We start from the raw sequence: 15314 nt of genomic DNA, 5'->3' as shown, positions 1-15314 counted from the left end.
ATTGCAATATAGCTGCTCTAAAGTCTTAATTCCAGAGGCTGTTACTCAGGAGAGCTAACTAGTGACTAAACTTGGGCTGTCAGTCACAAATGGGATTACGTAACTCAGAATTTGTAAGACTCGTCTTTCTTCTTCTTTTACTTAAAAGGATAGAAAGAATTAAGAATCACCTAAGGCACAAACACGTGGTCAATAATTTCTACCACTAAGGGATGTATTCTGTACATTGCAGCATTTCTTCTAAATTCGTGTTTTTCTTTTCTTTTTTTCTTTTTCTTTTTTTTTTTTGAGATGGAGTCTCGCTCTGTCGCCCAGCCTGGAGTGCAGTGGCGCAATCTTGGCTCACTGCAAGCTCCGCCTCCCGGGTTGACGCCATTCTCCTGCCTCAGCCTCCCCAGTAGCTGGGACTACAGGTGCCCGCCACCACACCTCGCTAATTTTTTGTATTTTTAGTAGAGACGGGGTTTCACCATGTTAGCCAGGATGGTCTCGATTTCCTGACCTCGTGATCCGCCCGCCTCGGCCTCCCAAAGTGCTGGGATTACAGGCGTGAGCCACCACGCCCGGCCGTGTTTTTCTGATTATATTCCAGCTCTCTGCATCTTTGATTCAATCATAATCACTCCAATTATCCTTTTTATATGTTAGAGTTCTGTGAAACATCTAATTTGGAGAAATAATATAATTCTGTTGAAAGTTGAAAATATTTTTTCAAAGTAAATGCATTTTAGCTATTTTCATAGCCATCATCATTCACATCCTAGAGAGTGCCCATCTACAAACTGTGCAAGCCTAGAACCTTATCCATGACAAATTAAACACATTCTGAGTGGTCTTCATTTCATCTGACATTAAACATTAACTACTAATATACTATTATTATAATAACTCTTCCTGCTATCAAAAACTTTTTTTTTTTTTTTGAGACGGAGTCTCGCTCTGTCGCCCAGGCTGGAGTGCAGTGGCGCAATCTCGGCTCACTGTAAGCTCCGCCTCCCGGGTTCACGCCATTCTCCTGCCTCAATTAAAGAAAAACAAACACATCCAAACACTAAAACTATTTATCATATACAAACAAATGAAAAAAATTTAGCTAATAAATAACTTTGAGGATAAATGATACCATCAGCACTTTAGAGAATACTAAATAGGACACTTTAGAGAACACTTCTTGGAGGAAGTGTAATAGAGGGCCATCTTTATAAACAGAATTTTCAGTAGGTGGCAGATTCACTATTTTTAATACATGTGAAGCTTATATAGAAGTGTGTGTGTGTGTGTGTGTGTAAAGAGAGATTAAATGTATCTGACATTTCTACACCACATTTTTCTATGTCAATGGGAGTTTTATAAAATACATCTGTGACTAATTATCAATGTAAGGTAAACAATTTCTTTTACTGTGACAAGTCTGTATTATTAATAAAACTTAAGGATGTTAATAAAGAACTAGAAGAAAATTCAGTTCTTACCTGCATAAAAGTACCTGAAGTATTTCTGTAATAAACAGAGTAATATTGTATAATCCCATTAGGTTTTGAAGGAGGTGTCCAGAAAAGAATTATTGATGAAGAACTGAGGTTTACATAATAAACATCTTTGGGAGGATCGCTTGGTGCTATAAAACAAATAATTGAACAAATTACTGTATTTGTGGTTACAAGTAATGTCTGAAATGGCCTGAATTTTACCTACAGTTTATAAATTAAAGTGATAAAAATTGTTTTTCAAAGAAGCTTGAATTAGAAATGTCAGAAATGAAATCCATAAAATGCATTGGGTCACCCCTCTAATACTTTATTATAGGCATATTCAAGCTGAAGACAGATGGATTTCTTACTCATAAAATATTATCTCTGTTCTAAAACCTGTCCACTGCTCTGGATATGAGAACAATATTATAACAGGTTTCCAATACAAAATACATGATTTGAAATTCTAATATAACTTAGAATTTTTAAGTCATAGACAAATGATTCATGCATTTTATGTTGTTTCATTTAATAAACACATAAAATTCTATTTGTCAAATAACTTCTGTGCTAAGTGCTTCTAAAAATATAAACTTATGTAATCTTCATAAGAACCCTGTAAAGTAGAATGATACTGTTTCCACATTACCAGTGGGAAATTGAGGCACACAGAGATTAATTTTCCCAACATCACACAGCTAAAAAGTGATCAAAATGCAATTTTTCATCAAACTGATGATGAATATTAGGCTTCATCATACATTTTGATATTTGAATTTTTTTCTGGGCAGGATTTTTTTTTAAAGAAAAAGAACATTCTTTTAATTGGCATACATCCTTAACTCACCTCCCTCTGGTGTTTGAAAGCTAATGATATTGCTTCTTGTTTTCCCATCACCAAATCTGGTGCTAGCTGTTACACAGGCACTGTATTCAACATTGTAATCCAAATCTGGTAACTCCAATGACGTTTCAGTGACATTAATAGTTTTTAATGATGATCTATTCCTGAGATAAAAAGAATATTATTTGTATAATTGAATTTTAAAAGTTAACATATACTTTCTGAGCACACTAACATTAAAAGCAAACAACATTAATATATGGAAATTTATTCTTCTAGATTAATAGAATAAAGATGTTGGTTATCCTGAAATACTGAAAATAGTAAATTTCAGAATTCTTTAGTAAATTAACTTATTTTGCTTTTAATTATATTCAGTAATTAGATCAAATGTTAATACGATGTTCATACTTAGAGTTTGCTTGGACCAATTTTAATGGATATTAAGGAACACTATGTACTAAAGTAATTACAGTATTCCCTTTCATACTGATGTTTTCATTGTCCAAACATTTGTTCATTTCAAATGCTGGCAAAATCTTAAACTATTAATTTATAAAATAAATCTATCCTTCAAATATTGTACAAAAGTAACATTTACTTCAGGCCAACATAAATAAATAAATAACAAATATCTAAATAGTGATATGTAAAATAACAAGGCTGTGGGCTCTCCTATAGTTATTTAATAGAAATGAGATTGAAAACAATGTATGTATATCATACAGGAAAGAAGAAAATATAGCTCACACCTCTCACTCAATCAAAATCTTTAAAGTATTTAAAACATCACTCTAGAAAAGAAAACAAATCAAATAAATATAGACTCAAAACTCTCCAAGTACGTATCAAAATCTCAGGAGGGGAAAAAAGAGTCTAAAGAACAAAATATAACATTATTTTATTTCAGTCATGTTAGTTCAGTTTCCACAGTTTGAATTGGGTATAGATTAATATCTAAAACCAAAAAATGAACATGTGCATAGTGGTGCTGAAAAATGTGCATTATGGTTGATTTATATTTTAGGAATAATAAAGTTAGTTATTAAAGAATTTAGATAAGGGAATATGATCAGTAACACTGAAAAAGTATATGCCTCATGTAATCTCATATTTTTCTTCTTTAGACACACAAAGCACTGAAGAAGTAAATGAATATTCCCTCTGAATAGAAAATGCTCTTTCTTTACCATTGAAATATTTGAAGCCTTGAATCATTAGGAGGAATAATAGATTTTAAATGAATTAAGGGTTTCCACAGAGATACATTTCAGTCATGGTTTTACTACCACAGAAGCACCAAGTTATTCCAAATATAAGTTTTGTTATCTGAAAAAGAGTTAGAAAGCTTACCACAGTGAGAAAAATATGGATTCGGAGTATGTGATTGGAGACAGGCAGGATTAGCCAGGCTATTCAGCAATTTGAAACAGTTTCATTTGACATCCTTTTTCAGGAGCAGTAGGGAGAGCTTTCATTTATAAAAGCATATGTTCTATATCTTGATTTTTTTTCTCTTATCATGTTAACACCAATGATCTATAGCATAATGTTTTTGGAGTTGCATAATTTGGATATATCATAGTTATTTAGCCATTCTATGAATTAACTTTTAGGCTTTTTCTCTTTTTTATTTCTTTAGCTATTACTAACAACGATGCCACAGTTATCCTTAAAGAAGTATCTTTTCATAATAGTATTAAATTTTTTTTTTTTTTTTTTTTTTTTAGAGACAAGGTCTTGTTATGTTGCCCAGGCTGGACTTGAGTCCTAGGCTCCCAGTATCCTACCATCTCAGCCTTCCTTCAGAGTAGCTGGGACTACAGGCATGCAACACTACACCGGGATACAAATTGGGTGTTTCTTGAGTCAAATGGTTTGAATGCTTTTTAAAATTTTAAGATTACTACTCCAAAATGATTACTGTATCAAATTTTAAGTTATAATAATTATAATTATTTAGAATCATACCAGCAATGTGTGAGAGTACCCATTTTGGCAAACTCACATAAATCTCTGGATATTATTAATATAGTTAGATTTTAGCAGATTTTTAGTTAGATTTTAGTTAGCCATTCCTGGCTCTGAGTGAGACAGAATGTCTTCTTACATGTTTGTTCGTCATTAGTGATCCATTAAAACAAATACTCACAAAAATAAACTTATTTATGGGTTTTTTATATTTTATTTTAGTCTTTTAAATGAAACACATTGTTAGTCTGAGCTCTTTAGACACCATTCGTTAGACAGTGCAAGCAAAGTTAACTTTCACACCTTCTGAATTTAGAGATGATATGTACAAAATCAATATTCAACAAAATCCAACAACAAAATGTAATTAGCATCTACTTTGTGTCGGGCACTACTTTAGGCATAAATATGAGTAAGATACAGCCCCTATCCTCAAAATAGAGAGATAAAGCAGTAAATAATTCTACAACAATTTGCTAATAACAATGTGACTTCCTTAAGGACAAGGACAATAACCTTTTCCCTTAGTAGTTAAAAGTAAAGAACAAAGAAAGCAATGAGCAAAGAAATTAGTTGTGACCAAAGTATACAAAAAGAGAATAAGGCATGGCCCCAAAGATCCAGGAAATTATTCACTAGAAAGCTAGTTTGTAAAGTTTGAGAGTAGGATAGGGAGTTGAGGGAGGTGGGAGAAGAAGAGAGGAGGCCTATAGGACGAAGTAGGTCTAACTCTTAACATATCCAAAGTCATAAACTGTGTACAAAGGGAGGGAATATAAATGTTACACAATACTTATTATCTAAAATATATTATTTTTCAACACTGGCCAAATCTCCCAACCAGTGACTGTTTTCAAACTGAGATGAAACTTGAGGGAAGTCCTCAGTAAAATGATTTTACTTATTTAACTCTAAACCTGTTTTTGAATAGCTTTCAAAGCTTTTTCGAATTTAAGAAATGAAAAAGAATTTAATTACTTTGAAATTATTCTGTAAAAACATAAGATGTAGTTGTTCTGTCTTTACTCATGGGTAACACCAAAAAAAGTCTTCAATTGGGATAAATAGTCTCTAAGATGAAGTTATTTCCTAATTAACTTACAATTTTTTTTTCAAAAGACATACCGCATTTGACATCTAGGGCATAAAAGAAATTCTAGATCAAAAGAGCAATTAATTTGCTTTACCAATTTCTTTGTTTACCTCTTACAACACCAAGTCCATGCTAGGCCTATGAAGGAATCCTGAATACCCAAACCATAGTAAATAAATTTCTCTGTTTCCATAAGTATGAATATGTATGGTTCTCTAGACAAGGTTTGAGACTCTTTGAAAAGTCATAGTTTTAATTTTAATCTTTATCATTTGATATTTTGTTCCATGTGCATAATCTACCCTGATGATACATCCATCCCTGTTCATTTTTGTGAATTTATTTTCAAAACTTTAATCAGTTATTATCTAAATGTTCTAGATTAATCCTTTCACTCACTAAATAGAACTCCCCAAAATGAAGAATGTGAACACTCACTTACTTGACTCTTTAATTAGGTTATTTTTTTCCTCATATGAACCAGTGATGTTCATTAATTTTCCCATTATATAAGAAAACTACTCTTCTATGTTGTACTTTAGCATAATTACTCTACACAACTTGCTGGCATCAGTAGGCTAGTGATTATGTATTAAATAATCCCAAACTAGCAAGGCATAAACAGTTGCACGTTCCTAAAGCTGTTCTAGCATCCCAGAGACTGAGTCAAAGTAGGGTATTCATTTGTTGTTATTGTTCTTGTTGTCATCATTTGGTTGACTGGCTAACTTTGGTTTGGTTTGGCTTTGTTTTGCTTGTTTGCCTTTGGTAGGAAAGATACATTTAAAAGATTAAAGGAAAAAGCCACTGAAGAGAATGAGTTTGAAGCTGAGGACGCATACACTAATAATCCATAGATAGCTTTAGAGCAGACACAAGGAATTAGGATCCAGAAGGCAGGAGGAAGGATTGCACCTGAACTGAAAAAGAGAGATTTAGTATTTCATCCTCTGAGAATGGATGTAAATGAGTTCATGGATTCTGGAAGCAAGAATTTGAAGTAGTCAAATTTTTGAGATAGTCACCTGAATTTTAAGTTTAGAATGGAAGCTGGGTTTGTCTGCTTTGAATGAGGTGAGTGAGATTTAGCAAAAGGCTTGAAAATAGAGATGATTTGGGAAATTTCCAAGGACAACAGGAGAGGAAACTGATCAAAAACATGTAAAATGACTTCCCAGGAGTGCTCAAAGATTAGTGAGATTAGGAAAAAACAAGACTTTTAAATGTAGAATACTTCTTTCTTTCATTACTTCAACAAGTATTTATTGAGGGCATAAAATATAAGTTATTATGCTCTGTGATGGAAATATAAAGGTGACAAAGACATAACCTCTGGCTTAAATGGGTTTATAGCCACATAGTTATCATCCCATTAAGGCTCCAAAATTTGAGTAAAATACTTCAGAAAATGGGCTATTGGAGGAATACACAATTATTAACTACCCATTTCTCCCCTTTAAAGCTTATAAACTATTCAGATATTTTTATTTTCTTTTACAAAGTGTATAAGTTATATCTTACTAGAAGCTTATGATTTCATCCATTTGAAATTTATTGTCATAAGGTTATTTTAAATGTCTATTTATTTATTTATTTATTTATGAGACAGAGTCTCACTCTGTGACCCAGGCTGGAGTGCAGTGGTATGATCACAACTCACTGTAGCGTCAATGGCCCCAACCCCAGGCTCAGGTGATCCTCCCATCTCGGTCTCCTGAATAGCTGGGACTACAGGCATATGTTACCATACCTGGTTATTTTTTCTAGAGATGGAGTCTCACCATGGTGCCCAGGCTGGTCTCAAACTCCTGGGTTCAAGCCATCTGCCCACCTTGGCCTCCCAAAGTTCTGGGATTACAGATATTTCTTAATTTTTAGGTATCTGTGGTGATGGTGTCCACGCTGGTCTCAAACTCCTGGGATCAAGCCATCTGCCCACCTTGGCCTCCCAAAGTGCTGAGATTAAAGATATCTCTTAATTTTTAAGTTATCTGTAGTTGTGTCTCCTTTTTCATTCCTAACATTAAATTAAATGTGCTTTTTCTCCTTTTCCTGGATCATCTCCCCATTTCTTTTTTAACTCTATATTTTAAGTTACTTATTAGTTTTGCTTTTCTCTCTTGTAAATTTTTAATTTGGTGTCTATAAGTATGGAATTTATGGATTATACATGATTATTAATGACAATATGGGAATAATTATTCATGTTTCTTCCCTGTCTGCTTTAGAACTTATCAATTTTGTACAAAGGGAGAACAAAGCATAATATTTAATACTTTAAAGCATCATGAATTAAATCTTAGAACACAATTTTTATTTGGAAAAGAGTCCATTTTTGTGAACCATAACAGTATAGTATAATAATGAATTAAATAACTTTGGCGTAAATTAAATTGTGTTCAAATGAATACAAGGTTAACAATTGCTTGACAGGGTTTACATAGTACAAATATTTTTCAAAACATCTTTCTACTGGAAATTTTAAAAAGTTATAGGTTCTATAAATATAATCATAAAATTAATTTTATAAATGAAAGTGTATTTTAACACATTTAGTCAAGAAATAAGAAAGATTGCCTTTTTACTGAAAGTTTGCCATGTGTTGTAGAGACAAAAATGATTTTTAAAAAAGATAAGGTGATGCAAAGTGCTTAATGTATAGCAAGCTTTAAAATGCAATCGGTGGTGGATTGTCTTTTAGTAGAGGCTTTTAATTTATAATCATAAAGCTCTAAAGTTTGGAAAAAATTACTTGAATAATTTTTTTTCAGTAAATCAGTGCCCTTCCACTTTATTAAAAATACTTCCTTTCATTTTTTCTTCAACAGTTTCAAATATCTGATCACATTAATTTCTCATAATAAGGCTTTAAAAAAATAAAAGCTCATTAATTTTCATTTCTTACAGGAAATCCTAGTTAGGACTCTTAAATGTAACCAAATAGTATTAACGTTAGCCCTTGCTTTAAAAAATTTTTAAACACATGGTACTTACCTTACTACAAATTTAGAATATTGTTATTCCTGGCACTCCCCAAAGAACATAATTTCAAATTGTCTGTTCTTCAGTTCCTCTAAAAAGCTGTGGAAAGTGTTGCTTATGGAAGACTTGGAGGATGGGCAAACCTTTAAATTTACTATTCTGGCCTTTGATCAAGCAGAAGCTACAGAAAGCCATATACATTATACATTTGACCTTAATTGTCTGTGAAATCACCTTCACCTTACTGTATATATTTTTGGGGGAAATTCTTATCACTTTCCAATTCTATAGCCACATAATTCTATTCACCATACAAAAACCACACTAATAGCCTTTAGACTGATATGTCCAATTGACTCTTCTGAAAGTTTCTGGAATTCCAATCTATGGAACTAGTTCTCCAACTTAGTTTCCTCCAACCAAAGCTTTAGCTCCCAAATCTAGCCTCTCTGCAATCTTCCTTTCTGTAAACACCTGCTTCTCTGAGATGGCCAATTCTGGGTTCCAATTCATACCCTGTCTCCATAGATTTTGATTTTTATGTGAAGATCCATAACCAGAGAAAGCACAGATAGGATGGGGCATGGAACTGTGGGAATCCAGAGCATTAGAGAGGTTAAATTAAAATTGACCCCAAACATGCTGAAATATGTCTATGTGGTTTCTCCTCTAGATTTTTGATGCTCTATTTTAAAAATTGTTTAGAATACTTACTATATTCCAGGCACTGAGCTAGTGACTTGTGATAAAGTACAGTCACTACACTAGACCTTACCAACTCACAGGAAGACCCTTATTAAACAAGAAAATATAAATGTTATGGAGAATTATAGAAAGGGAACTGAGCTTTTCAGAAGGTCAAGTATGTATTATAATAATAACCAGTAGTATACTCCCATTTTTTTATAGTATCCACATTATTTATGAAGGGAGAACTAAGGCAATTCAGTAATAAATTGACTTCTTATAAGTAGAACCACACACACACACACACACACACACACACCGTGAGAGATCCGAGAGAGACAGACAGAGAGAGAGAGAGAATATGACTGTTAGTATTACACAGAATTTTAAAATTTTATTTAAACCATGTACCCAAAGATGTATGATCACACTCCTGGAGAAAACATTCCATGGGCTTTCCATTGCACTCGCAATGAAATTCAAACTTCTTGCGAGCAAGGACAAAAAACCAAACACCGCGTGTTCTCACTCATAGGTTGGAATTGAACAATGAGAACACATGGACACAGGAAGGGGAACATCACACACCGAGGCCTGTTGTGGGGTGGGGGGAGGGGGGAGGGATAGCATTAGGAGATATAACTAATGTTAAATGACAAGTTAATGGGTGCAGAATACCAACATGGCACATGTATACATATGTAACAAACCTGCACGTTGTGCACAGGTACCCTAAAACTTAAAAGTATAATAAAAAAAATTCAAACTTCTTATTCTGGCTTCAAGACTCAATGTATATGGCCTAACCACCTCTCCAGCTTTATCTACTCCCACTTTTATCCTGTGCCATTATACACAAGACACAAAGGCCATCTCATTGTTGACCACACCAAGCTTCTTGCTGTTAACCACACCTGATAACATTATCAGGACATTTAAGCTATATGTATGAATATATTCCCATTTTTGCTTAAGCCAATTTAGGATGAGTCCAGTACTTGAAACTAAAAGAATCTTGACTATTATTAATCTTGACCTGTTCCCTTCTTTCAACAGTTCCACATATGCCTTGATTCTGAGGATTTCCACCATCTTCATCACTTCTCCCTGAACAAGCTCTACTCCGTCTATTCAAACTGTACTAACCAGTAATCCAACTGGTTTGACTCATGAAATAGTGTAATTATCATTCTGTCATAATACATATAGTCCATCAATGAACACAGACCAATATTAAGCCAATAATTTTTGGTAGAAATATCCCATATGAGTTGATGCAATAAGCTTACTTAAACTCCCTAAATATTTTTCACAGTGCTGTTACCAAATTCAGACTCCTACAATCCTATAAATGTGCTGTTTTATTTTTAGAACAAAGGCGAATTATAACACATATTCCTATTGGTGTGGTAAAAGCATAATTTGAGAGTAACACAGATCTGGGTGTGAATTCTGATTCTGTCATCCTTAGCTCTGTAACCTTACCTTTGTCCTTAATCTCATCAAGAATACTTCCACAACTATAAAATGGGGATAATATTCTTTTCTTTGCGATATTTTTGAAAAAAGAAAAAATATGTAAGAAACATTTGTCTCAGAATGGTAACTAGTACACTGTAAACTAAAAATAAAATCCTAAGCCTGTCAGTCAACTGAATCTTAAAAAAAATGGAGTTTCTGGCCATGACAGGATGGGAGGTCAGGTGCACCTCAGTATATCCCCCACCATTTACTGTTAGACAAAACAGCTGACCTAAATTAATGCTAAAATTGTGCAATAGTCCGTTTTTATGCTGCTGATAAAGACATACCTGAGACTGGTAATTTATAAAGAAAAAGAAGTTTAATGGACTCACAGTTCCATGTGGCTGAGGAGGCCTCACAATCATGGCAGCAGGCAAAAGGCATGTCTTAATGGCGGCAGGCAAGAGAGGGTGAAAGCCAAGCAAAAGGGGAAACCCCTTATAAAACCATCAGGTCTGATGAGACTTATTCACTACCATGAGAACAGTATGGGGGATACCGCCACAGGATTCAATTATCTCCTACCAGTCCCTCCAACAACATGTGGAAATTATGGGAGCTACAATTCAACATGAGATTAGATTTGGGCAGGGACACAACCAAACCATATGAAATAGAGACCAAGAGACTGAGAGAACAGACTCTTCGTGACAACAAGATACCAAATTATAAACACAACATATGGCCATGTCAGGCAAGAGTTAAGTCGTGTATCTCCCCCAATCCCCACCCAAAACACACACTTAACCTATGCTCTAACTGCCATAGGTTTTTGTTTTTCTCTAGCAGTTAAACAAGCACTGGCCTCAAGATAAGCAATATTAAAACAACTGTAGCTCGCCACCAGACCGATACTAACTGACCCCCTTTTCCACAGCCATAATTACAGCTTTGATTGGACAAGATACTGATTTCAGTAACTTTCTCCTGGTAAGACTACTGACCATGGACTGGTTCTGGCTAATTTACAGAGGCTGTGCACTGGAATGCCTTTGTGTACTGAAAAAATCCTTTGATGTACAGGACCTAATTGTAATACATTTAAATGTGAAGTCTCCACCCCAAAGTGAACATGGATCATTTGTTACATACATGTTTGTTCAATACACATGCATCAGGACCACCTTCCTGCATATTCATAGCTCCTCTTGTAGCAGGTTGAATATGTATGTTTAGCTAACCCTTTTAGCATACAGCTCCTACCCCGACCCCTCCTCCTTCAAAGTGCCCATCTCCAGTCTTTGCTGGAGGCACACTTCCCAGTCTGAGAGATGGCCACACCTTGCAGACTGTGATCCTTTAAAAGAAATAAAGTCTCCTTTGTAAATTTTTAGATTGTGAGATTTTTAAGTTAATAGCACTATTCTTGATTCAGTTCCTTCAGCTTTCTGAGACACTTTGTTCCCCAAGTCTGACATGCAAAGAAATCACAATCTCTCTCAGCATTCTGCATTTCAAAAACTTGATGAGAAGATTGCCTAAATCAATTGTTAATAACTCAAGATTCAGAGAGGTAAAATAAATGACTAAAAAGTTTGGTTTAAAATAAAGTTTGGTGGCAAGAAATGAAAGTTCTCTATAATAAAAACTGTAAAACATTGATGAAAAAAAGTGAAGAGGACACCAAAAAATGGAAAGCTATTCGATGTCATGGGGTGGAAGAATCTATATTATTAAAATATCCATACTACCCAAAGTAATCTACAGATGCAATGCAATCTCTGTCAAAATATCAAAGACATTCTTCACAGAAATAGAAAAAATATCCTAAAATTTATATGGAACCATGAAAGACCCAGAATAACAAAGCTATCCTAAGCAAAAAGAACAAAACTGGAGGAATCACATTATCTGACTTCAAATTATACTACAGAGTTATAGTAACCGAAATAGTATGGTACTGGCATAAAAACAGACACATAGACCAATGGAACAGAATGGAGAATCCAGAAACAAGTTCACATACCTACAATGAACTCATTCTCGTTAAAGATGCCAAGAACATACATTGGAGGAAGGACAGTCTCTTCAATAAGTGGTGTGGGAAAACTGGATATCCATATGCAGAAGAATGAAACTTGACCTCCATCTTTCACCATATACAAAAATTAAATCAAAACGGATTAAAGATTTAAATCTAAGACCTCAAACTATGAAAATATTGCAAGAAAACATTGGGTAAAATCTCCAGGATATTGGTCTGGGTGAAAATTTCTTGAGTAATACCCCATAAGCATAGGCAGCCAAAGCAAAAATGAACAAATGGGATCACAACAAGTTAACGAGCTTCGGTACAGCAAAGAAAACAATCAATAAAGAGAAGAGACAACCCACAGAATAGGAGAAAATATTTGCAAACTATCAATCTGACAAAGGATTAATAACCAGAATGCATAAGGAGCTCAAACAACTCTACAGGAAAAAAACTAATAATCCAATCAAAAATGGACAAAATATTTGAATAGACATTTCTCAAAAGATGACATACAGATGTCAAGGGGGCATATGAAAAGGTGCTCAACATCATTGATCATCAGAGAAATGCAAATCAAAACTACAGTGAGATACCATCTCACCCCAGTTAAAATAGCTCTTATCCAAAAGACAGGCAATAACAAATGCTGGAGAGAATGTGAAGAAAAGGGAACCCTTGTACACTGTTGGTGGGAATACAAATTAGTACAATCACTATGGAAAACAATTTGGAGGTTCCTCAAAAAACTAAAAATAGAGCTAATGTAAAATCTAGCAATCCTACTGCTGGGTATATAGCCAAAAGAAAGGAAATCAGTATATGGAAGAGATATCTGCACTTACATGTTTGTTGCAGTACTCTTCACAATAACCAAGATTTGGAAGCAACCAAAATGTCCATCAATGGATGACTCGATAAAGAAAATGTGGTACATCTATACACAATGGAGTACCATGCAGCAATAAAAAAGAATAAGATGCCATCATGGTCATTGTGTCAAGTGAAATAAGTCAGGCACAGAAGACAAACTTCACATGTTCTCATTTATTTGTGGATGCTAAATAGCAAAACAATTGAACTTATAGAGATAGAGAGTAGAAGCATGGTTACCAGAAGCTGGGAAGGGTAGTGAGGATGGGGGGGGCGGGGGGAAGTGGGGATGGTTAATGGGTATAAAAAAATAGAAAGAATGAATATGACCTAGTATTTTATAGTGCAACAGGGTGACTATAATAAATAATAATTAATTGTACATTATAAAATAACTAAGAGTATAATTGGATTGTTTATAACACTAAGGACAAATGCTTGAGAGGATGGATACCCCATTTTCCATGATGTTATTATTACTTGTTACACGCTTGTATCAAAGTTTCTCATGTACCCCATAAATATATAAACCTACTATATACCTACAAAATTTTCTTTCAGTTTAAATGAAATAAGAGGGTGTGATGGGAACCACAGTAAACAACTAAGCAAATGCTTCAAATAAAAGACAGTCACCATTCAACCCTGCTGATTTTTTTGCCACAGGAAATATGGTAAAAGTGTTCTGATTTTTAAAAGAAACAAAGGAAATTGAAGTTTTACAAGAGATCTATTCATTTGTTTAACACTGACAATCAATTCTAAATTTATGACCCACTTGCAAAGCATGAGTGGCCATGGGCTTGACCTTGGCACTCAAGCTTCAGAGTGATTCAGAAAAATGACTATCAGGAAAGAGTTGAGAGAGAACATTGGTCAGAACATTGGTCATCCCACTAGAAACCTCATATTAAGGCCTAAAGAGCATTCATGTGCTCTACCACTCCATCTATCTATATTTCTTTATTTCATCTTCCCAACCTAGCCTCAGTACTCCATGTCTATAATGCTACTTGTCAAACTCTTGACAGTCATTCCTGCTGCCTTCATACATTGCCTCCACTGAGATGCTCTCCTAATTCACAAATCTATCTTTACCACTTTCACTCCAGAATGGATCTAACTTCAGAAAATCTGAAATGGCCCCCTTCCCATTCTGATGATTGATCTATATTATATGCAGTAACCATGAGGTCATTTTTAACACGGTGAAAATCTTTTAGAAAACTTGAAGAAACTAGAGTAGGTATACTTTTTTAGGATTCAGAAGTCCATACACAAAGGTAAGCTTTTATGTTACTGAGGGAATTATTTGACCAGTGATATTTAATAAACAGCTGCATTAGAATTATTTTGACTTCCTAATATATTCTTTGGCAAGTGTTTTTCAATTATTTCACATGGGCATATCTTATCTGTAATAAGTCTTCAATCATTCTGTATGTTATATATCTCCCCACAGAGTTTAATAAACATTTGTCAGACTGTTTCAGAATTACCTCTCATAATTACTACTAAGAAAATTGAGAATTTCAGAGTCAAGATTTGTATATAAGTTAGAACTTTCAGCATCATTTTCAGTCCTCAGTCTTTTAGCTATAGAGGGTATATTCTCTTAGAAGTTTCCTAAAGAAAGAAGAAAACTACTGTTAAATTTTACTGACCCATCTAGAAGTAAAAGTGCTAAACAATTACAAGTTGAATTCAAGAAAACAGTAAATAAATAAGTTCTACTAGAACATCATGCCTCAATTCAAAATGTATTAAAAGAATAAGCTTACAGTGCTCCAATAGAAATCCATTTATTTAATGGTGGTTGCCCTAGGAATTCAAGGACTGTCTATCATTTGAAAAATATGTGTTATTTATCAATAACTGCAGGGGGGAAATGCTAGT

General features: G+C 34.1%; 1 protein-coding gene across 1 annotated transcript in view; it reads right to left on the bottom strand.

Annotated features, from left to right (window-relative positions):
• Positions 1-15314, bottom strand: part of PTPRQ (protein tyrosine phosphatase receptor type Q) — a 215177-nt gene that overhangs the window by 148089 nt on the left and 51774 nt on the right. The window contains exons 18-19 of the mRNA XM_032171667.1: positions 2320-2480; positions 1473-1618 (exon numbers count right to left, since the gene is read on the bottom strand). Of these exons, the coding sequence (XP_032027558.1) occupies positions 1473-1618; positions 2320-2480 (307 nt within the window). The remainder of the gene's footprint in view (positions 1-1472; positions 1619-2319; positions 2481-15314) is intronic.

This window comes from Hylobates moloch, unplaced genomic scaffold (genome assembly GCF_009828535.3).
Source record: "Hylobates moloch isolate HMO894 unplaced genomic scaffold, HMol_V3 SCAFFOLD_12, whole genome shotgun sequence".
Taxonomy (NCBI): domain Eukaryota; kingdom Metazoa; phylum Chordata; class Mammalia; order Primates; family Hylobatidae; genus Hylobates; species Hylobates moloch.
The sequence above is the reverse complement of the archived record's forward strand: the minus strand, read 5'-3'. Positions and strand labels throughout refer to the sequence as shown.